Source organism: Syngnathus floridae, chromosome 1 (assembly GCF_059516105.1).
Source record: "Syngnathus floridae isolate MCC-2025c chromosome 1, RoL_Sflo_1.0, whole genome shotgun sequence".
NCBI lineage: Eukaryota > Metazoa > Chordata > Actinopteri > Syngnathiformes > Syngnathidae > Syngnathus > Syngnathus floridae.
In genome coordinates, this window is record NC_142413.1 from 9497573 (window position 1) to 9522319 (window position 24747).

The window sequence follows — 24747 nt, forward strand, 5'->3', positions numbered from 1 at the left end:
ACACAACAGAAGGAGCAGCAAAATGTCCGCTAACCTGAAGCAAAAATCGTGGTTAAAACGGTTTCATTCCTTACATTCTGTAATTATATATATATATATATATATATATATATATATATATATATATATATATATATATATATATATATATATATAATATGTATATCTTTTCTTGTTTAAAAACATGTTTTTTTAGGAGGCTGGAACAAATTAATGACATTTACATTAACATCAATGGGAAAAGATGATTTAAGATAAGATCTGAACCAGTTAAGTTTGTATCTCAAGGCACCACTGCATTTAGATGTATGAATGATAGAATTTCCAAATTAACACAAAACAGTCACTCAGCTAAAAACTTTATTGTTGCAGTGACGGACTAGCCAAAAGCCGTTTGTCTGTGCTGTGAAATCACGTGACGTGAGTTGAACCCTTGCACAATTCTTGACTACGCAGTCAATTGCCATTGCTATTAGGAAAGAAGCTTATTGGAATATTAATTAACAATGAGACCTTACAAGTTTGTGTCTGCCAGATCTCCTAATTCTTGTTTTCCAGTGATTGACTATAGATTGAGATCATCCGTCTAATATTAGATTAATGCTCGCTCTTAACATCCTAGGCTCTATTAACACCCCGTGCCCCTTTAAAAATGTAGCAACTTCAGGTCTAATCGGCATTCACGCGAATTTACGCTGGTCACGAAACCAGAAACCCTGAACTCTTTCTTCCATAATAAAGACTTGCTTTCATAAGGTCTTAATATTCAATTGTCAGCACACTGTAATTAATCAAATCAGTTCGTACAAATAAACCTATTTACAGTTTTAGAATGGCGGTGCACACATCCACACAGATGCAGGATAGAAAAATATCATGCGTTATCTTGACTGCAGTGAAGACCTTTAAATACACATTGAGCAAGATGAAAAGAGGAAAGCATTGTCCAGTGGGCTAGTTTTCATCCTTACAGCGAATGAAATATTTCATAATTTGGTTGATTTGTTCCCATGCTCGCTGTTAATAAAAACATGTGTTCTCTCGGGATATGAAGGTACGTCTGTTCTGGTTTTGGCAGCTTTTATTCCTTATTCGCTTCCCATCTGTGAACCAAAATGGTGCTCCATGCTTGTTGCCAGAGTCTAGCCTCCTTTGGCCACCATGGTGTCCTTGGATAAGTAAACCACCCAGTAAACCATGTTAAATGCTCCAAAGGACACTGGAAAGAGGATCCGTGCATACTTGTCAATTTTGCTGGTTCCGCCCATCCCGGCAGCGCTGGGCTGGGAGCAGGGAGTCTGTTTGAGCTCCGCTTTGTTCCCCATCATCTGGAGGCGCTCCAGTTTGGGCCCCAGCAGATGCTGCAAGGAAGCGGCGGCGGCGTTTTGCGTCTTGCACGGCGTCCCTACCGTCACGTCTGGCGTGGATGACGCTGCCAGGGGCGCGTTTTTCACAAGCTGTTTGACTTCCGACGACGAAGCCACGCTGAGCACGCTCTCGGATTTGGGGCTGGAGCGGGAGAGGGTGGGCGAGCTGCTGTTGACGCCGCTGTTTAAAGGTCTCGGCGGTCGGGCTCGCCCCACTCCTGAAATGTTGCTCGTGGACTGGGCTCGCTGGTGATTGCGCAAGTCTTGGTGGCAAATGTAATTCATGCGCTTCCTCAGGTTACCGTTGGTGTCTGGGTTCTGCTGTGAAAGCAAGTAAGATGTCAGTTGCACTGGAAGGGAATGCACAGAGTTTTGCACAACTTGGAACAAGGAGCTGAACGGTGTATTTCTTTTAGTAGTCTTAGCAATAACCTGCATTTTTTCTTCCTCTGCTTTTAAATATTTGGAGTGAGATAATTGAAGAAAAAAACCAACGGTTTAATTCTAAGTAATAATGCGACGCATATGGACAAGTTGTGGAAAAGAAACACCCACAGTGGTCACAGAAATAACTTGAATATGACAAAAGTATGAATGATAAATGAAAAAAATATTTTGAAAATTGCAACTTTTGAATTGTGATTCAATAGAATTATTTATAAACAGCAAACCTGGAGAAAAATTCTTGTACTCTGAGAAAAGAATAAAAATAATTTGGCCGATCATTGGGATAATTCATCTGATTAGTCAGTCAGCTTATTCAAAGGGTGACAACTAGCCATGTCAAAAGTAAAGGCTATAAGATCATCTCTGTGAGCACAATTATTCAGAAATGTGCATGTCTACGTGTGAATGTTTGATTTTTTTCCTTGCATTCATCCTCCTATATCGCAAAAGTGTGTTGGCGGAGTGTAAACCTTGTCATATTGATCTGATTACAGAGGCCCTCACACAGATGGCCTTCATGGCGAATCGGACGGCAATGCAGATGTCACGTATCAAGGATTTCACTCATTTCACACAAGCTTAAGACAGAAAGTAGGTAGCACTGCATCACAGTAGTAATGCAGTAGAGAGTCAAAGAAGCTTATCCTTTGGGAGTTGATGTTTTCCAACAGGCAAGAGTGTGAAGCTGCCTGGCACTAAAGCATTTGCAGAAATAATCCACCCCCACCCAACCTCTGAAACTGAAAATATTCAATGTCCAATGTGGATAACCGAGTTGTGTGTGTTTGCTTGTCATCACGGCAGGTGTGAAATGCTATCAAAGTGGACCCATCACGCAGTGACCCTTACGTCCAATCTTTTCTAGGGTCAACAGGATCGGCTTTTGCGTAAAATAGCATTTCCACCCGCCAGCAGCGGGCTCTCTAGGAAACCTATACAGATGAAACTAGGCTGTGTTGCCGTGCCAACCTACTTAATCCACTGAAGTGCGGGTGTCACCCGACTGCATTCAGGCGTGATTACACCATAGTGGGATTTGGACTGGAGGAGGCAACTTAAAGATGTCAGTGGGGAAAAAAAAGTCATCATTTAATAATATGGATTTCAAAAATTTACTAAAATGAAAAAAATAATAAAAAATAAATAAGGGAAATTTTACACCTATGACTTAATATTGTGCTGTTACTTTAGGTCTATGTCTGAAAAAGAAAGTACGGTTACATATCATAAAGTGTTTTTTAGCACGATCGTTATTATAGTACACGCATGTGAACACAAAGAGTTCTATTTTTGTAACGGACAAAAATCCTGTGAGGCTCAAGGCCTGCACAGAGGCAGGTAAGACCTGACATTGACGAGTGAAGACCAGTGGATCTGCGTGTGGTAGGGCTGCGCCGTTGTGGGAGGTATAATCATAGAACGGGTTTGTTTGCCTATTTCTAAAAGTAATTTGAAGCCATTCATCCATCCACTCATCCCATCTGTCCATCCATCCATTTTCACACCGGGTTAAGATTAATTTGTTGGAGCAAAATTCTCATCCTTCTCTTTTTCTGTCATGGCCACTTCAGGTCAGTTAAATGTCTGCTAAGCACATTTTGTGAGAGGTGTGCTGAGTGCTCAAACTGCACTCAGATTATCAGCCATGCTTATATTTGAAGGACATGACATTTACCTGCAGCACCTCCTCCGTGTCCTTGACCTTGACTGGCGTGGTTTGAGGTACAGGCGGGCATTTGGCCGGCTTCTTTTTAGCCCGCTCGAGCTGCGCGTTGAAGTAGTTGACAGCAGCAAACTCGATGAGGGCAGAGAAAACGAAGGCGAAGCAGACGGCAATAAACCAATCCATGGCCGTGGCGTACGACACCTTGGGGAGGGAGTGGCGAGCGCTGATGCTGAGAGTCGTCATGGTCAGCACCGTGGTGATGCCTTCAGGGGTTCAAAAAGAGAGTTTGTAAGTAAGTAAATGACACAAAAAAAGTGATGTCGGATGTTGAATTCACTTCGCTTTGGGATTAAAGGAAGTGAACTCAGCGAGCCTCGCTGACACATTAAAGCAAGCACAACAGTAATGTATGTCTAAAATAGAAACTGCATCAAAGGTGCTTGTACACATTTATGAGCAGTGTTTCAAGCTCAAGAACGTGTTTTGACAAATGAGTAATACAAACTATTTTCTATGCCACGTATCCCCATGAGGATCAATCGTAAACTGATTTAGGGTGAGAGAGAAGAATAACAAGACAAGCCATTAAAAAAATATTATCTTTGTGTTATGGTAATTAAATACAAGGGAACATTGTATTGTGCAATCGTGTGCTAGTATCACTCACTAAAAATATACGATTAATGTATTAATTATTCACATGCTGGGTTTAAATAACTCAGCAATGGCTTGGTCCCTTTTGGAGTCGGACCCAGTACGGCAGTAACCCAGTTTGGTTTATTTGGAAACCCTTGTTAAAATTCCGAATGAGCACGTCACATGGCCAGCAACATTTCCAACAGTGACATAAATGTCACCATGTAATATCCTGCAAAAACATTATTTCTATCCGCATTCCTGTATACAATCAGAAATGTTTTGACTGTGGTAGTGTAAATGAAATGCAAAGTATGATAGTTTGTTGTGTCCACAGATGGCAAATATGTTTTCTTCTTCATGATTTGATCAAACAGCACTAAGCTGAATATTTATTCCACAGTAAACTCGCAACTCTGTGCAGTGTGGGAAAAAAATGGGTTTTTTTTAATTAATTCAATGTATTTTTAATGTCTTTTTTTGGGGGGGTCATTTCAAGCAGGTGGGTCAAGACCCAAAAGTGGGTGGATCGTGATGTGAAAAAAACTAAGGGGATTTATGTATTACCAACATGACAAATATTTTACAAGCACGTTTTTTACACCATTATTGTATTTACTGTAAATACTACTGTAACGTGTATGTTTCAAATTTATAAAAAAAAATTCGACAATACATTTTCTTTCTTAATTCTTGAAGTGGGTCGCGACCTAATGACAGTTAAGAAAATATAATTCCCAGAGCGACAGCAGTTGAAAACTACTAATTTACATTATTTATTGCCCAAATTTACTCTATCCACTCTGTGATGTATATAATGTAAGAAAGCCATAGGCACAGATGAAGTCAATTGAAAAGGTGTGCATGACAGCGCTAAAGGACACAATGTAATGATTCAGATGGAATGTCACATTGTCGCTGTCACGCTGCCATGAAAAAATTAGACGAGATGAATGCATATACCAGAGTGTATACAAGGTCATGCGCGGCTCCTACAAAAATAGAAAGATGCTCTATATGCTAACAGTGCACCACTCGTCCTCTGTGTCTTTAACCAATAACCATAATTGAATTTAGAGGAAAATCTCCTTTACATTGACAGACCAGAACCGTTAGCGTGCCACAGAGTCCTTCCTGAACATAAATGCATCCACTCGCAACTGGAGGTGACCGCTATATAATTGCATGTCAATCATAGGCAACCAAATAAGAATGCTAGGTGGTTTCTAGCTTCTGGGCGCAAGCTGAGGATAATGACGCATCAGCAAAATTGATGTACTGAAAATGTCTTCAATCTTTAACTTCAGCTCATTAAAAAATGGGAGTAAAAACAAAAGTGTTGTATTTATGTCGGCTGGGAAGTTCTTGCTCCCCTGTAACTTCAAATCTGTATCCTCACTGATTTATTTGTATCCTCTTCTTCAAATCCAAATAGTCTTTGGTCAAATTCATAAATGTACATACACCCAAGATCAAGAGCAAACACATTTAAATATAAATTACAACTCAAAGGAACATGTTTTTCTCTATTTGTGTTTCTTGAACTGTTTAAAGCATGAAAGAAAAGTTGAAATCACTTTTGTTTTTTGAGGTACCCATCTTCTCATTGTAGTTGGCTCCACTGTACTTAAAAGGTGCAGGAAAAGGACTTTTGTTCATGTCTAATCTTAGCTTTCAAAGACAAATGTGTATCAGTACAGCAGCTCTTGATAACCCGCCGTAATTACACACAGAGAGGAGGCACTCCAAGCAAATTAACAGCCAGCCAAAAGGTTGAACACAATGAGTGAGGTCCACGTACCGAAAACTGTGCGCGCTGGGACCGACTCTTTATTTATCCAGAAGGACACTTGGGAGAGGATGACTGTCATTATGCAAGGGATATACGTCTGAATCATGAAGTAGCCCATTTTCCGTTTCAAGTGGAAGAAGACCGTCATCACCACATATTCACCTGTGGGATCAGACGAATTAGCGTGATGAACAAAACAGTCTGACAGATTTCACTCATGAAAGCTTTGGGCAGCTCATGTTTTATTTTGTCATCCGAAAATTCCAGCAAAATTCAAAAAACATCAAGGTCAACCTTGATGCTGATGAAATGTTGGTTTAATTTTGCATGTGGCGTTGACGTAAAAAGGGATGAATATCCCTTGAGCCAAAGAGAGCACGACAAATGTCCGACAAGGTGGAAATGGAAAGAATCTCACCTGTGATGGATTTAATGGTTTCACTGGAGACCGTCTGGCCGATGAGATCGTACTGAACCAAGCTTGACGACTCGGGAGGGACCTCCACGGAGTGCTCGGGCCCTTTGGTCCAAGTATAGATCATCTCTGTTTTGGGATAGGCATCTGTGCACAGAAAAAAAAAAAATACATGACTGAGTGAAGAGTGACTCATGCTCGGCTGAGAAAAATGACAGCACTTAAGTACTGACTTGCCTTGCTTGGGTTTAAACACATTTGAAACTTGAAGGTTAATACTTAAGGCTTACTTTTGGACTGACTCATCGCAAATTCTGCTGGGGCATGCATTTCGAAGGCTACTTCAAAGGTTAGTTCACAGTTAGAATTTTTGTGGTAAATATCGATCTACATAAAAAATGTAATATTGGATGAGGTGAAAATTGAAGTAATCTGTCTCATCTCATATTTTAGCTTTGATTTAAATGATTCATTTAATACTTCATGACACCTAATTTCTTAATGTGAAGAAAAACAAAGATTTCAAATAGTCCTAAATTGAATTGGCTTCATTAATCATTCCAAATGATCACTCTGACCTGAAAGTTTTCACTTGATGTAAATAATTTTTGAATGATGTAACGTTTTTTTACATCATCTCAAATAGAGATTTATAATTATCGGAATTTTAAAATAAATTCAAACTTTAAGTTCTTTAAATGAGAACACTTTTATTTATACTTTATATACACTTATACTTTATATTTTTCACTAATGGAATAAAAGACAACATGCACATTTAATTGGCTATAGAATCAACGATTTTTAAAAAAATTTTCATGATTACAATCAATCTCTGAGAAATATATTTCATAACATTTTATTGACCTTAATTTGTTTAATTTTCCATTTAATTTTAACATAAAGTAGTGTGATTACGTAAATAATGTTTTGAGTTCTTTTAATTTATTCCAGTACTTTGAAAACACAAATTTGGAAGACAGCTAACAGATTTTATCTATTTGTTTGTTTGTTTGTTTAATGTCTTATTATCAAGATTTTTTTTTCTGTTCCTTAGTCTGTTCTTTACTTTGACCTAAATAGAGGCATAGGATCAGTGCCACCAGCTTTTACCAGTCTTTTTTTTACATGAGTATCTCTACTTGAATACTTTTTCCAACTCTGCTGACAACTCTGCAAAAAATTCCATTAGTCCTGTTGTGTGGCTGACTTATTCCATATCAAGATGGCATTTTATGTCTCAATGTTTCCTTCAGAGTGCTTTGGCCACTCAATAAAATGCACAACAAAATGACAGCTGTCTTTGCCTTCCACTCCCTATGGGACTCCACACCAGCAGGATACTAACTGTGCTGCCAAAATGAAATGACTCTGGTGTGTCATGGAGTGCGCACACAAGTCCAGATGGAGAAGCAAAAAAAGAGAGCGCGGGGGAATGAAGGCAGAGGAGAAAGAGGGGGAAATGAGCACACACAAACACACACACACATGCCAGATATGGAAAATATATGCATAGGTCTTTGCTATCCTGGGGCACAGGAAGGAATTCTGACCTTTCCTTTGCTTCAGGCCAAATCACATCCAGGGTCGTTTCCTCATGACTGGAGGTGAGCATCAGGAGAAGGAGGAGGGGGACGGGAGGTGACAATAACCGAAAACTGGGAATTTGTCCTCTACAATGTCATCATCATGCTGTGTAATTGACGGAGATTGGCCAAGAACAAAGGCAAATGTGATTTCCATTCCTTGTTTCTCTTTTGCAGATAAAATCTCTATCTGGCTGCTTCTGACTGATAAGAATGAGCTGCTCTATTTGAGTAGCGACTTTAATTGAGATTTTTGCTGACCGGTAGACCCCCCCCCAAACAATGGTGCTGAGTTGAGCTTTCATTGTTCACTGCTAAGTGCAACAATGAAATACACTACGTCATTATTCAGTATTAGTCGACTGTCATTTTGTGCTTTGCAGCAAATAATCCATTTCAGTGCCAAAATGGGAACAGTCATGTGATTGAGCAGCACACACTCACACAAAACTTACAGCTTCCAAACTTGAGGGGGCACGCATGTCCGTCCATAGGGAAGTCCACAAGCTTCATGGGACATTCTGCACTGATTGTCAATCTGTTGGCCATAAGACAGGAGAAAGGGAAACAAAGTGAAAGACTGACAGGAAGCATTTACATTTTGCTCAAATATTTCAAGTGTTAAAAATTGAATCAATAAACAGTGAACACCTCTACCATAGGAGCAGCACCAACTCAATACAGGCCTCTGTTTTTGTCAGTATTTCACGTAACACTATGCGGAGGCGGGTTAAAGGTAGGGCTGCTCCACTGTGGGAGTGATCACAGCTGCATTCAATCATGACCATTCAAAACTGCTTCTTTCAATCCCTATAAATGTGGTGGCCTAGTTGCACACTGAGGAGGACATTGATCAGTCTTTTTTTTTTCAAATTTTTTATGCTATTTTATGATTGATCCGTGAACTTGAGTGCATTGAAAGGTGAGTTATAAAAACATTATTATTATTATTATTATTATTATTTTATTATTATTATTATTATGACAACCCCACCCCCCAAATTGCTGTTCTCGCCCAGCGGGATGATCATTTTAAAACTCTAATATGATAATTCAGATGGACTCAGGCCCATTTGCAAAGTTAGGAAGGAAATGTGTCATATTAGACCAGCCCTCCACCATGCACCAGTCTTAGATGTAGTCTGGGTCTAAATTGACTTTCTGCCACCAAATTGTCACTCCACCAGGTGCGTCCTCAAGACATTCCTTCTGCTGCACCAGCCCGCTCAGATTGCTAGAGAGACCAGTCTGCCAAAATTGTCAAATATTTGCAGAGAGCCTGGATAAGGAGCTGCTGTCTTTGGCACCATTATCTACAAAAATAGAGCCCTACAAATTTAAAGTTTTAAAGCTCACTACTATTTGGACATCAGGGATGGCTCTTGCAGGAAATCAGTTTGACAAGCAATGAATTATGAAAGTTCATCTCCCAGGACCTCATGGTGTAGAGAATGGTCCCGTTCTTCATGATCCGGAACAATTTGTTGGGCGCCGTCATGTTGTGGGCCACTGACTTCTTGCCGTTCCTGAAGAAAGTGTCTGGCGTCCAAACTTTGGTCACCATCAAGTTATTCAGCCTTAAAATCTCAATCGGACCCTCATACATCAACCTGCGGTCCACCCACGTCTGACGAAAGAACACGTCCATTGTGTATTCCTAACGTAAGAATGGACAAAGCAAACATCTGATTACATTCTTAATTATTTTGTGGACTGAAACTATTTGTACACTGCTCAAAAAAGGGAACCTCAATCCAAAACGTCTAATCTCCATGAACAAAATATTCTAGTTCAAAGTAATGGATCTGATCTAAGTCACGGCACCAATTGAAAGGTTCTGAGCAAGCTTTTACTGGTTCTTTTATCTTTAACGCTCGGTTGAACTATTTAATAGATGCCAGAAAGATTAAGACTGTGGAGCCATTTTCTGCCAACTGCAGAAGGTCTCTAATCTGTCCGAAACGATAACCCACGTGACAATATGTGACTCAGTGGTCTTAACTGGTTTCAACTGGTTAAGTGTACATGCAGATAGGTAGGAAGATGCACAGTCAGGCAAAAGCTCACAGTGGAATAAAGACCTGAATCAAGCCACCAATTTACTTGCCTGGATTTACATAGTTAGAGAAAACCCATCCTATTATCTATTGGTACTTGGGCTTACTCTAGTGGTATGAAAAAAAAAATACTGGCCAGGTACAGCTCAGTTGTATTTCACTTTTTACTACAATTTTCCTATATTTAGCACAGTAAGTTGTGCATGATGTTACAGTGACTTGCAATACGAATATTTTTATGAAAACATACACCTCCTATGCTGTACAGTATTTGAATGTTGGTCATCGTGGTGGTACTTGGAGAATTTGCTATTTTTTAGGTTGTACTTGGTGTAACACACACTTTCTATTATTATATTATGTTTTATTACATGTGTCGCTCATATATTAAAAATTGGTTAACGAGAAAAACATTTATACTTCTACTCGGCTTAAATGAGCGAGGACATCCCAGAAATGCAATTGGCTTTGATGAACCGTTTTTTTGAGCAGTAGAATCTGAATTTGTAAGAAACGGAGTGCATACCATTTCAACATCTGAGACAGGACCAAAACTTGTCACATAAATGTCTGTCTTGACCTCGGTCACGGGACCTGATGAGACATTAAATCACGCATTCAACTTTAAATGCCCCTTCAAGTCACAATCCATTAGTCTTAGTCACACTTAATATTTGGTGTAAACACCCTCTTGTAGGCCTTCAATTTGTCAAAAGGCTTTCACTCTGACGCATCTTGCTTAATGGATGTTTAAAAATGCTTGGAAAACATAATCCTGTTTGATTTTTTTGCCCTCTAGTGAAAAAAATGTGCACTTGACTGAAGCCTTTGCGGCGAGGATAAGCTCCAATGTGGATTGGCAATAATGCAATACACGCACACTGCTTTCAGACATGCTTGAGAAACAAATCTGCACTTTGAGCACTTGAACTGTACATTAAGCGTTTGTCCCATAATGTGATTATATAAGCACACTGCGTGTGATTTTAAAAGTATATGATATACCGTATGACATTGCGTGGGCCGTGATGTCCCGTTTGTTGGTCGTCTTAACCCACGGAGGGGGGGAAAATGTCGTCACAAAGTTCCAAAAAGATCACTGCGCCATTTATTTAATCGATATGAGTTATGTAAGGCCATTTACGCACACATTCTGCTTCATTAAAAGTAAGTTAATATTGACTTCAGAGGCTATTGCGTAGAATTAAACAGCTCGTTATTTTTTGCCCAAAGGGCGTTTTTTACTTCGTATAAAATCATGACCAAATTTAAAACACGTACCTCCGAATCCAGGTCTCAGTCTGTTATCGTAACCGTCTAGAAGTCGGTCTAAAATCCGCGTAAAATTCCCCGGATAGATCCTTTCATCCTTCTTTGCCTGTCCTGTGGTGTTCTTAACACTAGACAAGAAGGTCGAAGAATTTAGAGGTTAAAAAAAAGACAAAGGGGGGGAAAAGAGGAAGTTTCGGTAACCCAAATTTGGGACTCACCAAGTCGCCAAAGAGAAAAAGTATAAGAGAGTCATAAAAACGGGGTGCATCGTCGTCGCCAGCGCCTTTGTATTGGCAGAAAGCATCTTCGCATGCCATACTTCAAGCTTCTTCACATCTCCTCACTTCCAAGTGCCTCTTCAGGGAGGAGAAGGAGGAGAGGTCAGATGGAGCGGCGCACAGACGGAGCAAGTTCTCCCGGCCGCATGCAGTCTCTCCTCCGCTGCAGACGCGCCAAATACGCACGCACGTACGCACGCACCTTCCAGCCCGGTCACACCTCCCTCCAGCCTGGATTTTAGCTGCTGCTCATTTTCTTTGCACTTGCATCCACAGAAAGAAGCAAATCCGCCTTCTCCTTCACTCTCTTTGCTTCTACGTGCGTCTTACCCTCCCATCCTTACAGCTTGCCTTTGCTGTTTTTTTTTCCTCCAATATGCTTTCGTAAAACAATTCTTTGCATGATCCCAACATTCGTAAAGAAAAGAGGCGGTTCACATAAGGACAGTATGGCCTCGTCCTCTCAGCATTTGGTGTTTCCTGACAGTGTGGCTGTGACCTCCCCTGCTGCTTTGCATATTACACATCAGGCGTCCTCCCCTCGGAGTTTCTTTGCACAACTTTACCCTGGTGTAAAGGGCATCGAGGGAAAGAAGCTACATTTCCTGTAATTTCAAGATGTTTGAGAAAACAGGCATGCAAAAGTGGTGGGGGGGAACGATTGCAACCCTGGTTAACGGAACAGACATCGGCTTTCAGAAACATTTCAAGATTCAGTGGAAAAAGAGAAGTGAAATACTTGATTGGACTCCACCATGCTGCATATGCATCCTAAAGAAGATTATCTTGTGACAGTCAGGTGAATCCCGTGCGGGGTAAATCTGCGCAGAGAGGTTTAAAACCTTTGTTGATCATTTTGATGAGCTGATCTGCGAAAGGGAAGGCTGCGCTGCTGTGGGAGTGGTCACGGTGGATTTCATTCATGGCCAATCAATCATGTCTCTTTTCATTCTCTTTAAATGCGGTTTCCTAAAGTCTGACAGATGACGGAAGCACATCTGCGCTTGGTGACTGACCCTGATTGTTCTTGTGCTTCCCCCTTGCTTTGCCACTCAGTGGCATTTAACGCCATTATGTTTCAAATGGTGTGGACTTGCATAGTTTGGACTGTACTCATCTGTACTGCATTTTTGAGATTCAAATGGGTCAGTCTTGTCGCAATACACACACAGGCAGGGACACAGGTAGGGGAAGTGGGACAAGCCACATGCTGCTTCACAGATTTCACTGCACCTGGGACAAGTAAAAGACATTCAGTGTGTGTGTGTGTATGTGTGTGTGTGTGTTTGTGTGCGTGCGTGCGTGTGTGTCAGATGAATACTATAGTGCATGTGTGCGGTTCTGTAGCTAAGGTAAATTCTGCAGAATAAAAAGACTTTTTAGTTCACATGTATAATGACTTACCTCGAAAGAAAATTGCGCAATCACGGTAAGTCGAGGAAGCATCTTGTCGATTTCTTACATGCAAAAAACACACATTTCCCAATTCCCTGCACAGCCACCCACCCCAGTCCACCCACAACACACGAGAACAAGGCGGCACTGTGGGGGATGAGTAATACGCATGTGCTTTGTGGGAGCAGGCTTTCATCCAAGTCTGTTTATTTCTTCTTCTTTTTTTTTACCTTTTATTTATTTTTGTACGTTTGGTTACTGCAACTGATTGGAAAATCATTTGGATTAACGTGAAAGAGCAGGACGTTTTTAAATGTCCAAAACAAATAGAATAAAGAAAGTCTATTGTGTTGTGAGCTTGGATGGATAGACAGATGAATGTGTTGGTTAGATAGGTACTATGTAGGTAGATAGATTCCTTGAAACTCTCTCTTTCTGCTTTGCAGAAATAACTGCTATAACCTAGTTTTTGTCTGTGTGTGTATTTGTGTGTGTTTCCCCCCCTTTTTTTCTTCTACACAGTCTTACGAGTACCGCTACTCGGCAGCAATTGCAGTGTAACACATCGGAAGCTCTCGGCACGTGGCAGAAACAGTTAAATGAGACCTGCGACTTGCTTTCATACAATTGAACTGCCGAAGTTGGATACGATTTGTTGCATGATGCAGGAAAAAAAACTCTATAATATTAAACATTTAACGATATAAGCCCATCTTTAAATAAGGAGGGTTGTTTCTTCTTTTTTCGTTTTTTTTCTCCCCAGCCTCTCACAGGTCAGGTTTGGTGCTATAAAAGACATCTGGTTTGGAAGAGGAGACTTGCTATTGTCGATGGGCATATTGTTACGTGCGTGGTGATGGTCATCTCGAAAAGAACACACACTTGCCAGTTCTTCCTCACCGTGTGTTGTTGGGTCTTTCACATTTTAAAAATTGGTTAAAATGGCCATGTGTTTATGGAAACAACAGTAAATCCCATTTGACTCTTATCCTGCATGACAGAAGTAATTTCCTTCCAAGTCAAGCTCTTGTCGCTCCAAAAGAAATGAAAAGGATTCAAACGGTTGACAAAGGTGTCATTGAAATAGATATGAATGGCTTCATTCTGCAATATAATAAATGTGTCCTCTCAATTACCCTGAAGTGCAACAGCCCTGGATTGCTGCTGTCCCGACATCCAAGTTTAGAACTTGGCCTCATTTAAAAGGATCGTTTGGTTAGCAATTTGACGTCACCGGACTGAGAGAAATAAGTGGAAGGTGAAAATCAAGATTAAGGAAATCATACGTATTGCTGTAAGTGTTTATCAATTAGATTTGAAATGAAGACTTTACAAAAATCAGCATCTTTTCATACTTAATTTACTCCATTTTGTTCCAGTGATGAATTCTTAATTTAACAAAAAGGTGATTGAAGTGATTGAAGATCATTTTTGCCTGAATATGAGCACGTCTGTTGTAGGCGGTAGCGTTTTTATCCCATCAACTCAGACATAAAAGAAGCATTCCCACATTTCTATGTTAATTCGTGTGACAATTATCAGCAGAACCCGTAGGGAACATGGTCGGCAGTAGAGGCAAGAAGAAGCATGCATTGGATGAAACTATTTCCTCACCATCAAACGGTGTTAAATCAACACCATCAAATGTATGAATTATAATTACGTCACTTTTAACGTGTATTTATTACTCAAAAAGCACTCATGCTTTATTATGAGGAGTCTTGATTTTTGCTCTTTTGCTTGTGCTCAACTTCCTCATTCTTCTCCACAGCAGGCCAGCGTAGACCCCCTCCAGCAGCAGCAGATGCAGCCTCAAGACTTCACTGATCTCTTTTGCTGAGCCATGACAGTTGCGACAGAAACATGGTGATGAAAGTTTCCTTTTGAATGCCATTTTCACCTTAGCAGATGTGTGAATAGAAACAAAAAACAAGGCCCGAGTAGCTTGCAGCAATTTAGCAGCAGTTGCCTGGAGGGCAGACTTTAACTCACCATAAAGGAGTCCACCAAGCAGGGGGATAAAAAACCGAAAAAAAAAAAACATGCATCTAACTCAGAGAATCAGGCTAACGAACGTTTGTTTCTGTAGTAATATTCCTGTAAAAAATATAATATATATAATAATATATATATTATATATATATATATATATATATAATATATATTTTATAATATATTATATTATATATATTAATGTTATATGTATTTTTTAATATTTATGTATGTTGGGATCAGTTTACGTTTTCTCATCATGGAAATTTAATTTGGATCTATGTACGCTCTCAGTTTCCTGGCCTGATTGCTGGGATGTTCTCGCTTTGTTTCACCTCTCCATTGAGGCGGTGCTGTATAAATAGGCAGACTTAAAATAGTGTTGATCTCTCAGCGGAACTTCTCAAGAGAGGACCAATGGCCAAATTTCCAACAATGACATATAGGCCAGACTGTTACTGGGCTCTTATGTGGAATCCCTTCACTTTTGAACTAGTGTGTAATTTTATTACTGTAATATCTCTTGAAATGAAACTTTTTTTTGTAAGAATTTCCCTCCTGCAGACAAAACATCTTTTCTTTATTACATCCGTGCCTCATTAATTTGCTCTGTGTGCACGTGTGTGTGCAAGTGACAGCTTTGTTAGGTTGTGTGTGAGCTTCTTCCCATCCCCGAGTTCTTGAGCTGTCCCAATTATGTTATTCACGAGCAGAGATGTTTTCCCCAAAGACATTTGTGTTTTCAAGGTGCTAATGAATCGTGACTGCACTTCCTTCCGTATCTGTGAGAAAATCGTCAATTGTCAGGTCAAACGCTAATCTTCACCAAAATTGTTGGATGGTATTGTTAAATTTTCACAATATTCTCGGGATCCTGTTTGTGCACAACCCCTGATGGTTAATATGATCTCGATCTGGATACGTCATGACAATAATGTCAATATGACCTTGGGGCATTAGCCACTAAATCAGTGTACCCGTCTTAAATTTATTTTCATGTGGTGTTTCTATATTACATTCCACATAACAGGAAGCCTCAAAAGCACAAATGTGAAGGTAAAATGAAATAAATGTCTTATTATATACAGTAATTGCTTCATCATATGATTTCTCTTATCTAAAGATCAGTTTGGCAAGTAAAATGGAAAAATGCATGGACAACAAAAAGTCAAATTATTATTAATGGGCAACTAAAGCCAAACAGAACCAGAATGTGAAAATGTATGCGCAAGTATTTTTGATTTTCGATGCAAGCACATGAGTGCTGAATAAACAATATTGTGGGATTTTTCTCAGTGACTTAAGTCACTGTTGCAGCACCAGGTTGCATGGGCTGCTTTTGCAGTTGTCATATAGCTGCAAAAGAAAATGAGACAACTCTCAGTGGAATAAAGCGGCAGCAGAAAAGAATCTAACCCAAATCGCCTTTTTTTTGGTCTCTTGAGTGGTGAAGCACTTCAAGCAAGAAGGACTTGCTTGCAATTGTCATCTGATTAAAAGCTAATCTATTTTTACATCTTGAGGCAGTCAAAGTCCTCTTTCAAATCGTGTACTTTGAGCACAAGACGCTTGTGAATCAAAAAAGGTATTCAATTGAACAGATGAAATTGTTTGATACGTAAAAAAAAGTTTCCTCCAAAACATGTCATTATTTCAAGGAAAATAGGTTGCCATGGTAATATGGATTTTGACAGTAAATTGTTATAGATGATCGTACCCTCAGAGGTCCCCCCGATTTAATGGCACATTGTCAGCATCAAACTATCTTTTTATTGAGAAACAAAAATCAAAGAGTTTTCAAAACAACTAGGAGCTTTCAGAGTTAATGGATCTGGATTTAGGCTGATTAGTGGGTTTAAATGAGGGAAATTTGTAGGCCAAGGTGAAAGAACTCATTATCCTTCATCATTAGAGGTTTAGTCTAAGATGTGTGGATCCCTCGTTCTTGCAGTCTCAATGGCAATTAACATAGCTGAGGTGGGGAAGTCAACTCTTCAATTAAACATTTTTGAAGTATACTGATAAAAACATGAATCCACATAGTACTGTATAAATCTCGCGGACGAGTAACCAATTCATGGCAGCCCACCTCGCCCAAAGAGAGATTCCAACTCACCCGAGACCCTAAACAAGCTAAATAGTAAAATAATAATAATAATAATAATAATGAAATGCTATTGAAATGCTATTTATATTTTCCATCCTTATTTCTCCAGTTAAACATTTCTCTTTAATTGTCACCCACTTGCCCAACATTCTCTCCCATCGAGACAAGTAAGCATCTGTCTGTTAAAAATAATTTCAATTATGTGAGGATTATTATTGTTCAGATGAAAGCCGTCAGGCACAGACAGAACCCTCATAACATGCAGCAGTATGTCCACTGACTGAAAGGCACATTGTTCACATTTCAAATGGAGAAATAAGTGGAAAGGTTTTTGGGAAGACTTTTTGGGTCAATAATATAGAAAACTTCAAATAAAAATAATTGTGAGTTTTGATTGCGACAGTAACCAGTTTTTGAAGAAATAGTGCAAATAATACAAATTGGCTAAATGCTAACACGCTCACAGGTTAATTACATTAGAATTGATTGATTACTAACATGAATATCAAAAACACCAAGGCAGATGGATGCTAAATTTACTTCTTCCCTTAAAGGTACCATATTGCAAGATAACAACCTAGGTAAGATCCAGATCCATTTGACTTGTTATAATTCAGTCACTCATTTGCTCATTTCATTTGATTTTGTAATTGATCAAATGCTAACATATAGCACGATACTACTACTACATGAGTAAAGAAAGCACCAAGGCTGATTGATAAGACTTTTACATCTCAGTGGATTCTACACAAATGCATGGCACAACATAGTGAGGCAGTCTTATCGGGTCCAGAGAAAATGAATCAATCATTGTGCAGTCAAAACAACAACGCTAATGTTCTTTTATTTCTAATCTAGTGAGGTGATATATCAAGGCAAAATCATTGTCATTGTGCAAATACGTCTCGACTTAAGTGGTTTCTGGTCATTGCACACAAATACATTGTGTATACTTTATTGGATTCGGTACACTCATGACGACTTGGTTTGCTGCTCTATCTTCTTGGGCCTTGTTAGTATTTTCCATCTTTCCGTCTCATTACTTCAGTGCTCTGGGTTTGCAGTGGGGAGTCGTTCATTGTATGTTGTGACATGGAACTGATGAGGAATCTGTGGTTTATCTGTGATTGATGGCCACTTTTAAATGTGGGGCTGATCATCCTCAAAAATGATGTTGAGAAATAATGTCAAAGATAATGTACCACACCACAACACATGAGTCACCTCTATTTCTTCCACTTCCCATTCTCACGTGATTGAAGTTGGTTGTGACCACTTGCACATTGGCGCAGCCCTCCTTTGTCTCAGTCTATCATTTTTTTGTTTTGTTTCTGCCCCTGTCGGGGATTGTATTTAGAGCAATCTGTCACTTTATTCAAATTTTACTGATGATATGAAAGTACTTAATCAATTACATGGATGTCACACAAGATCGGATCATTCATATTGTCTGCTCATTGTAAAAGAATCGCTACCACAACATTTTCTTTTTGCAGCTACATCCTGTAATTTGCTGCCGCCAACGACTACAAACTTCTTATTATTGTTCCGGTCTTAATAGGCAGTTGTTACATAAAAGTGATTAGACTTTTTTGTTCAAACACTTCAATAAAAACTACTATGTTGGTGGGATTCAATTTGTTTCTTTGCTTAGTGTCAAACTGACAATTGAATTTGCACCCACTAAATTGTTATTCATTGTTACCGGGGATTAACTTGTGAGCACCCTATATTTAGAATGTGTTCCAATTCTCAATTCACAGTGCAATAATTAATTCAATTAAACGGCATATGCGTATATGCTACCAATTATAATCAATTGTGCATACTCATTACATTTCAAAGCTTTGGCAGATACCATTTTACAGAGTATTATGCTGATTAATTACTATTCGCATGCTTGACAGAGTTATGCGGCCTTAAATAAATAAATAAAACATGCTAACATGGTGGTGGTGATGTTTGGAACATATTTTGGAACATATTCTCTGCAACAACAAAAAGTAAGTACTAAGTCTACGGCACGACAATCCCCTTCTTCTTCATCATCTTCCTCCTCCTCCTCCTCCTCCTCCTCCTCCTCCTCCTCCTCCTCCTCCTCCTCCTCACACAGCCCTCAATGCAATCAGGCCAAGTGATGGAAGGAATGCCAGTCAACATTTGATGCTCAAATGCTGAACAAGGGGAGAAGCACATTTATTTTAAAAGCGGGAGAAAAAAATAATAATTTCAAGAAAACATGTGATTAGGGCCTAGTTTCTATGGCAAAAAATCAGCCAATAGAATTATTAATCGGGAAAACTTTTAAAGCGGTGTTTTTTAGAGAAACCACCACCTAGTGTAGATTAAAGGGCAGTGGAAGGAAGAACTGATCATTTAAAAAAATGAGCTGTGTGTCCTCCTTCCACCCATCCATTTTCTATACTGCTTAATGATGTCAATACCAATGCTTGATTTTTTTTTTTTTCAAAAGAACTCAATATAAGATGACTTGCTTCAAATGTGAACGTCTCAATTTTTGTCTTCTTACGCAACGTGACCTTTTGAGGGCCAACTCACTCCCCCGTGAGTTTGCGCTATTTTAACCTGGGATTTCCTACAAGGGAGTGTAGTGTGTGGGCTACTTTTCTTTTTTTTTTCTTTTTTTTTTTTTTTTTTTATTCAGCTGAGATGTGCAGGGTCATGTGTGGATGCGGGGGAGTAACAGGACGCTCTTCGGTTCTAAGTATACCCACTCATGCACATTGCTAATCAGAGGACTCTACCAGACCACATCCGGAATATTTTTTATTTCGTCTAAACAAAATTACATATTTTTTTAACACAATTTATAGATGTAATTAATTATTATAAAAAAAATAGTCGGCGTTGTTTGCACAATAGAAATAAATAATTGTATTTCCTCTCGTCTGTGCCAGCTAAATCTGTTCATATGACTTCTTAACGCCATCTAGCGGTTAATTCATTTGATTGCCACACAAAATTAATCTGGTTGATTTTGATTTTAAATGCTTTTTGTCCGATAAGAATGGCTGCAGAGTTAAATTATAAGAATTACCTACAGTGTAGTTAACCCGTGAAGACGAGCGGATTGAATAACAGCAACAAATCCCGGTAACCAGTTACCATGACAACAGTACACAGAAGAGGCTCGAAGCGTTCGTTGCTTGTTCTTTATTCATGATTTTATCGTTATTTTGTCTTGTTGCTAAATTTAATCAATATCTTGGATATCATCATAGTGCAGTAGGTTAGTTTAAAATTATTGTGAAGCGATATTGCGCAATCGTGTTCAACGGAGTGAGCGTTGCGTGTGTGATGTAATGCTAACGTAAACTACTAGTTAACGTAATCTAAATGCGACTAAGATAACTTTCTGAGCATGATAGGCAGTGATTGTGTCGCTTGATTAGTTATTGTTTGCCTTGTCATACATCAGTAAAACTAAAATACATTTATAAAACATTCATTTCATACATTCATAATTATAATAATAATGATATTTTTTCTGTTATGTATAGATTTTTTCCGAATAAAAAATTAGTAGGAGCTGCATAGGAAAAAATGACACGATTGCTAACTTGTTTTTTTTTGTTACAGTATATGCAAGTGACCAAATATTGATGCAATTTAGTTTCTACACTTTTGCAAACGGTCCATTCATCCTTTTTTTATACTGCTTGTCTTCATCAGAACTCAGGTGAGCTGGAGGCATCCTGGCCTGGCCGCCAACCAGTAGTCAGTTCAACATATCACTGGCTACATGCATCAAACCACATTAGACATGATGCCACATTCCAGTAAGTATTGGATATAACAGCATAAAGAACAGAAGCTCATTACTGCATTTTTTTTATCAACAGCTGAATGTCCGGCAATTTCCTCAGATAGTCTTGCATCAAAACAGAATGGCGACGTCAAATCCAGCAAACCAGGTAAAGCAGTGTGCCATGCTTACATACAGAAAGAAATTATTGAAAAAACATATTTTCCTCACTGTATGTCTGTAGATGTTAGGAGGAGAAGCATGAAGAGAGAGACACCTCAGAGTCAATTAAACTCACTCGATGGGAAAAGCATTCTTCAACAAAGTTTAGTTGAAAAAGATCAGCGACAATTGGTGCGTATCTGTTTGTGTATGCAAATCTTCTACTCTATTAGTCGCTATATATCTTGTCCTCCTTGCTCAGGAGATGCGTTACTTCCTGTCCCTCCCAATTCACAAGAAGACAAATCATGCTACTCAAATAATGGCAGAGCAGAGAAAAGCACTTTTCAAGCAGCTAAAAGAGGAGGAAGAAGAAGAGAAGGAAAAAGACAAAGTAAAAATGATGAAGCAAGCCAAGAGTAAGCCAACACTCCAAACACAAACAACCGCAAGACGTGGGCTGAAGATTGCTTTGTTTAAACAAAGTAAGTGGAAAGCGATTGGAAACGTATCTTCACAACCTACATTTGAATTCATTGTGTCTTATTTATTCATAGAAAACATCGTGAGAGAATCTAAATATGACATGATCTCCATGGAACGTCAGAAGGCAGTGTTGGAGGTAAACAACTGCACTCAGACTTTAATAACCTAGAGGAATATGAAAGAGGTTCACTATAATTAATGTTGTTGAAAAATCACTCATAACATGAGTAAAGGGTTACATTACTAACACTGTAACGAAGGTCTTAGCCGTCCCGTGACCTTGGCAGTGCAGATGTCCTGGTACTCCTCAGCCTCGTCCTCGACTGTGATTAGATGTCTCGAAAGGTTTTGAGTGCCGTTTTCCTGTGGAACAATGCAACTAGAATTTCTTGCTAAGTTTCACACAATAATAATATTGAGTAAATAATCGGATACCTTTTGTCCAAACACTTCAACAGATATTAAGTGAGATAACATGTATGAAGTTACTTAAACATTGAGTAAATATGGGATAACTTAGATGCAACTACTTCAACATGTATGTCCTTTCTATAACAAAGAAAAACAATCCTGATCTACAACAATTTATGAATAAAAGCTACAGAGTTGACTTAAAGAGAAAGAACATCTTTCGAACTAAAAAAAGATGAAAGACATTCTACTCATAACTAGTGAGGGCCTCTCGCAGGCATATACAGGAAGATAAGAGAAGAAGGGAGGTATGTATGATTGGGAGTTAAAAGGAACTCTCTGAAGCTAGACAAAGCTTTGTTGAAGCAAAGACATGAGGCCCACGGTCAGGCTTCACTATCCAATTATTTCAACACGTAGAATACATTTCAGAGGCGTTTCTATTTTTTAACCCAAGAAACCACCGTCTCTCCACCTCCCCTCTTCCTCAGGTATCACTAATGACAAAGAAGTCGGAGATTTGTAAGATGGACAAGGCCATCGCAAAAAAGGAGAGAGAGCTGAAGGAGTTGGAGAAGACCATTGAGAAGGACAATCAGAGTTTTGCAGTGTTAATGAGGGACAATGAGAAGAAGTCTTTGGAGGCCCAAACAATGTAAAAATCTACTCATGGAAAGTATAGGGTTAGCTGGAAATGCAGGATAAAACGAAAATTAATTTTAATTAATTAATTTTGTTTCTGTTGTCAGTTTTGAACAAGAGGTGAAGTCCAAACAGGAGAAAACTGCTGAGATCCAAAAGTTGACTTCTGAAATATCAATGCTAAGAAGGTGGCCCTTTTCTTCAAAGAACTCACTGTGACTATGGTAATCTGAATATATTGCTTATCTAAATCAAGTCTTCTCATATTAGTGAAGTTGCAAATTATGAAGAAATCCTCAAAGAGTACAAACGATACAAGGACCTTCTCTTCAAGTTGTCTCCTCTGGAGTGGCAGGAAGCCCAGAGGGAAAAGCTTCTCAATAAAGTTAAAAAAAACACAGATGATGAACAGAACAAGGACCTTGACGACGCAGATTTCAAGCCAGGTAAGAAGTTCTTTACAAGATACTCTTTTTTTGCTGTTCTGATTTTTGGATTATTGCACACACAGAACTGGAGAGCAACCTTGAAGGTGCCCGGCCCAGACAGTCCTCTGCAGAGCGCGCCAGGTGTTCACCACACACAGCATTCTACACACCATTACTACATGAAATAAATATTTGCGATTTTTTTAAACACCCTTCCTAAATATTTGTCTTCACATTTTAGGGCCACAAAAGTGTCTGAACCAGATATTTCAGAGTATGAGGTCAGTTTTATTGAAATCTATTGCAGCTTAGTATTCTTTTCTGACTTATTAAATGTTGCATCCATGCAGGATGACCCAGAGTTGTACTTCACTGATCCTAAGCAACTTATTGAGCTGATGACAGAGCTAACTGAGCAGAACTTGTCCTTGATCAAGAACTCTACAAGAGCCGAGGAAACATTGGAGGAGCTCAAACAGTCCATGGAGGAAATCAGGAAGCGGACGTAATTGGCACATGTTTATAAATATGATGATGACAACATTTTTTATTATTTCTCCCGTTTGTTGGCTATGTTTAAATGAGTGTGGCCGCGTAATCATATCAGTGTAAAGAAGATTTTTGACTTAATTTACCCTTGACTCGACTTTGACTTACTTTACTTGACCCCTTAAAAGTCAATTTTCTATATTTTGTCCGCTTTAAGTGAAAAGGAGGAGGAACTTCTGACCCAGCAAATAGATGACATGAACAAGCGAGTTGAGGAAGAGAAAACAAAAGCTTCAAAGCTGAAAATGAAGGTGAAGCTCCACGTCTTGCTGAACACACAAGATGAGGTGAGGAAATAGAAAACAGGTTTCACCACATTTTACAGATGTAAGGACATTTATTTCATGGATCTGCCTTCTCGATCGCAGGATGATATGATGAGGGCGCTCGGCGAGAAAGTATCAGAGGTATATAGGTGCTGTGTGGATGATAGGGTGAACAGCCATAGCACCTTGGAGAAGCTGGCCAGCATCGAGAAGCAGATGTCTTCACTGCTGCACTCCATCGAAGACATCCCCAAGGAAAGTTTGGAAACCATGCAAAAGATCAAGGACAGCGAGAGGAGGACCAGGTATGTCTTTGTGATCTGCAGCCATGCCTTGACATTGGTAGATGTTACCTTAGAAATTTACGTCAACCCGTTATTGTACTGACTGCAATGCATGACACGTTAAAAATTATTTTTTGAGGCAACGTGAAGAAAAGATGAGATTGCAAAGAGAGAAACAGATAGAAAGAATGAAGAGATACTTGGAGAGATCCCTATCTGATGCCAAGAAAACGGTAAGTTATTTAAAGTTTTCCCAAAATATTTTAATTATTTCTCTCTCTCTGGTACTTTATATTTAACATATGCATTCAGTGGAATTATTCAATAGTACACATACTAAATGTTGAGAATGTGAGAATGGCAACCCTATATGGACAAAATATCTTCAGTAGAATCACAAATTCTGGCTGCTCTGATTTAAATTATATTGGCATTGAGACGCCAACCTGTCAGATTTGAAATTCTTATCTCTTTCAGAGTGGACGCAAACTAATGCCCAGATGCTTACCCACTGCTCGGAAGGTCAAAGTCAAAAAAGTGGAAAGTGCTCCTACCGATGATGGCTTTAGTGACTACTTCTTTGCAACTTTAGATATTGACTAAAGACACAAAATGAAACCGTGCGATGCCTGATTTGACTGGCAATATACATGATTAAAAATACATGCAGTTTGATCTTGCTGCAGAGTATTCAAGGCATTATTGTGTCAAATCTCATTATTTTGTGTGTGGGGTGGGGGTAC

General features: G+C 39.1%; 2 protein-coding genes and 1 long non-coding RNA gene across 8 annotated transcripts; 1 reads left to right on the forward strand and 2 right to left on the reverse strand.

The window, feature by feature from the left end:
• Positions 1 to 346: 346 nt before the first annotated feature.
• On the reverse strand, positions 347 to 11881 carry gabra4 (gamma-aminobutyric acid type A receptor subunit alpha4). Of its 3 annotated transcripts, none has more exons than XM_088400570.1 (10): positions 11719 to 11881; positions 11457 to 11594; positions 11248 to 11366; positions 10493 to 10560; positions 9346 to 9566; positions 8365 to 8447; positions 6327 to 6470; positions 5918 to 6070; positions 3490 to 3743; positions 347 to 1688 (listed from the first exon to the last, which is right to left on the reverse strand). In XM_088400570.1, exons 2-10 carry the CDS (start codon positions 11540 to 11542, stop codon positions 1143 to 1145), a joined length of 1674 nt encoding a protein of 557 aa, XP_088256696.1. In that variant the 5' UTR covers positions 11543 to 11594; positions 11719 to 11881; the 3' UTR covers positions 347 to 1142. The 3 variants fall into 3 exon arrangements, with proteins under 3 accessions (XP_088256696.1, XP_088256781.1, XP_088256620.1); XM_088400655.1 differs by lacking the exon at positions 11719 to 11881 and having other exon boundaries at positions 3490 to 3579; positions 3682 to 3743; positions 11457 to 11698; XM_088400494.1 differs by lacking the exon at positions 11719 to 11881 and having other exon boundaries at positions 11457 to 11696.
• Positions 5821 to 24703, forward strand: cfap100 (cilia and flagella associated protein 100). 4 transcript variants are annotated; one of them, XM_088400274.1, is made up of 17 exons: positions 5821 to 6672; positions 14683 to 14777; positions 20704 to 20810; positions 20874 to 20945; positions 21021 to 21130; positions 21201 to 21423; positions 21496 to 21560; positions 22327 to 22490; positions 22585 to 22665; positions 22748 to 22923; positions 22989 to 23046; positions 23147 to 23186; positions 23256 to 23410; positions 23612 to 23741; positions 23823 to 24025; positions 24144 to 24237; positions 24482 to 24703. In XM_088400274.1, the coding sequence occupies exons 3-17, from the start codon at positions 20774 to 20776 to the stop codon at positions 24605 to 24607; spliced, it is 1734 nt and encodes a 577-aa protein (XP_088256400.1). In that variant the 5' UTR covers positions 5821 to 6672; positions 14683 to 14777; positions 20704 to 20773; the 3' UTR covers positions 24608 to 24703. The 4 variants fall into 4 exon arrangements, with proteins under 4 accessions (XP_088256400.1, XP_088256328.1, XP_088256249.1 ...); XM_088400202.1 differs by lacking the exon at positions 5821 to 6672 and adding an exon at positions 8754 to 8831; XM_088400123.1 differs by lacking the exons at positions 5821 to 6672; positions 14683 to 14777 and adding an exon at positions 20129 to 20260.
• On the reverse strand, positions 21461 to 22156 carry LOC148403960 (uncharacterized). Its single transcript, XR_015863553.1, has 3 exons — positions 21860 to 22156; positions 21673 to 21787; positions 21461 to 21589 (listed from the first exon to the last, which is right to left on the reverse strand). It is a non-coding gene; the product is annotated as an uncharacterized LOC148403960 (long non-coding RNA).
• Positions 24704 to 24747: the final 44 nt, after the last annotated feature.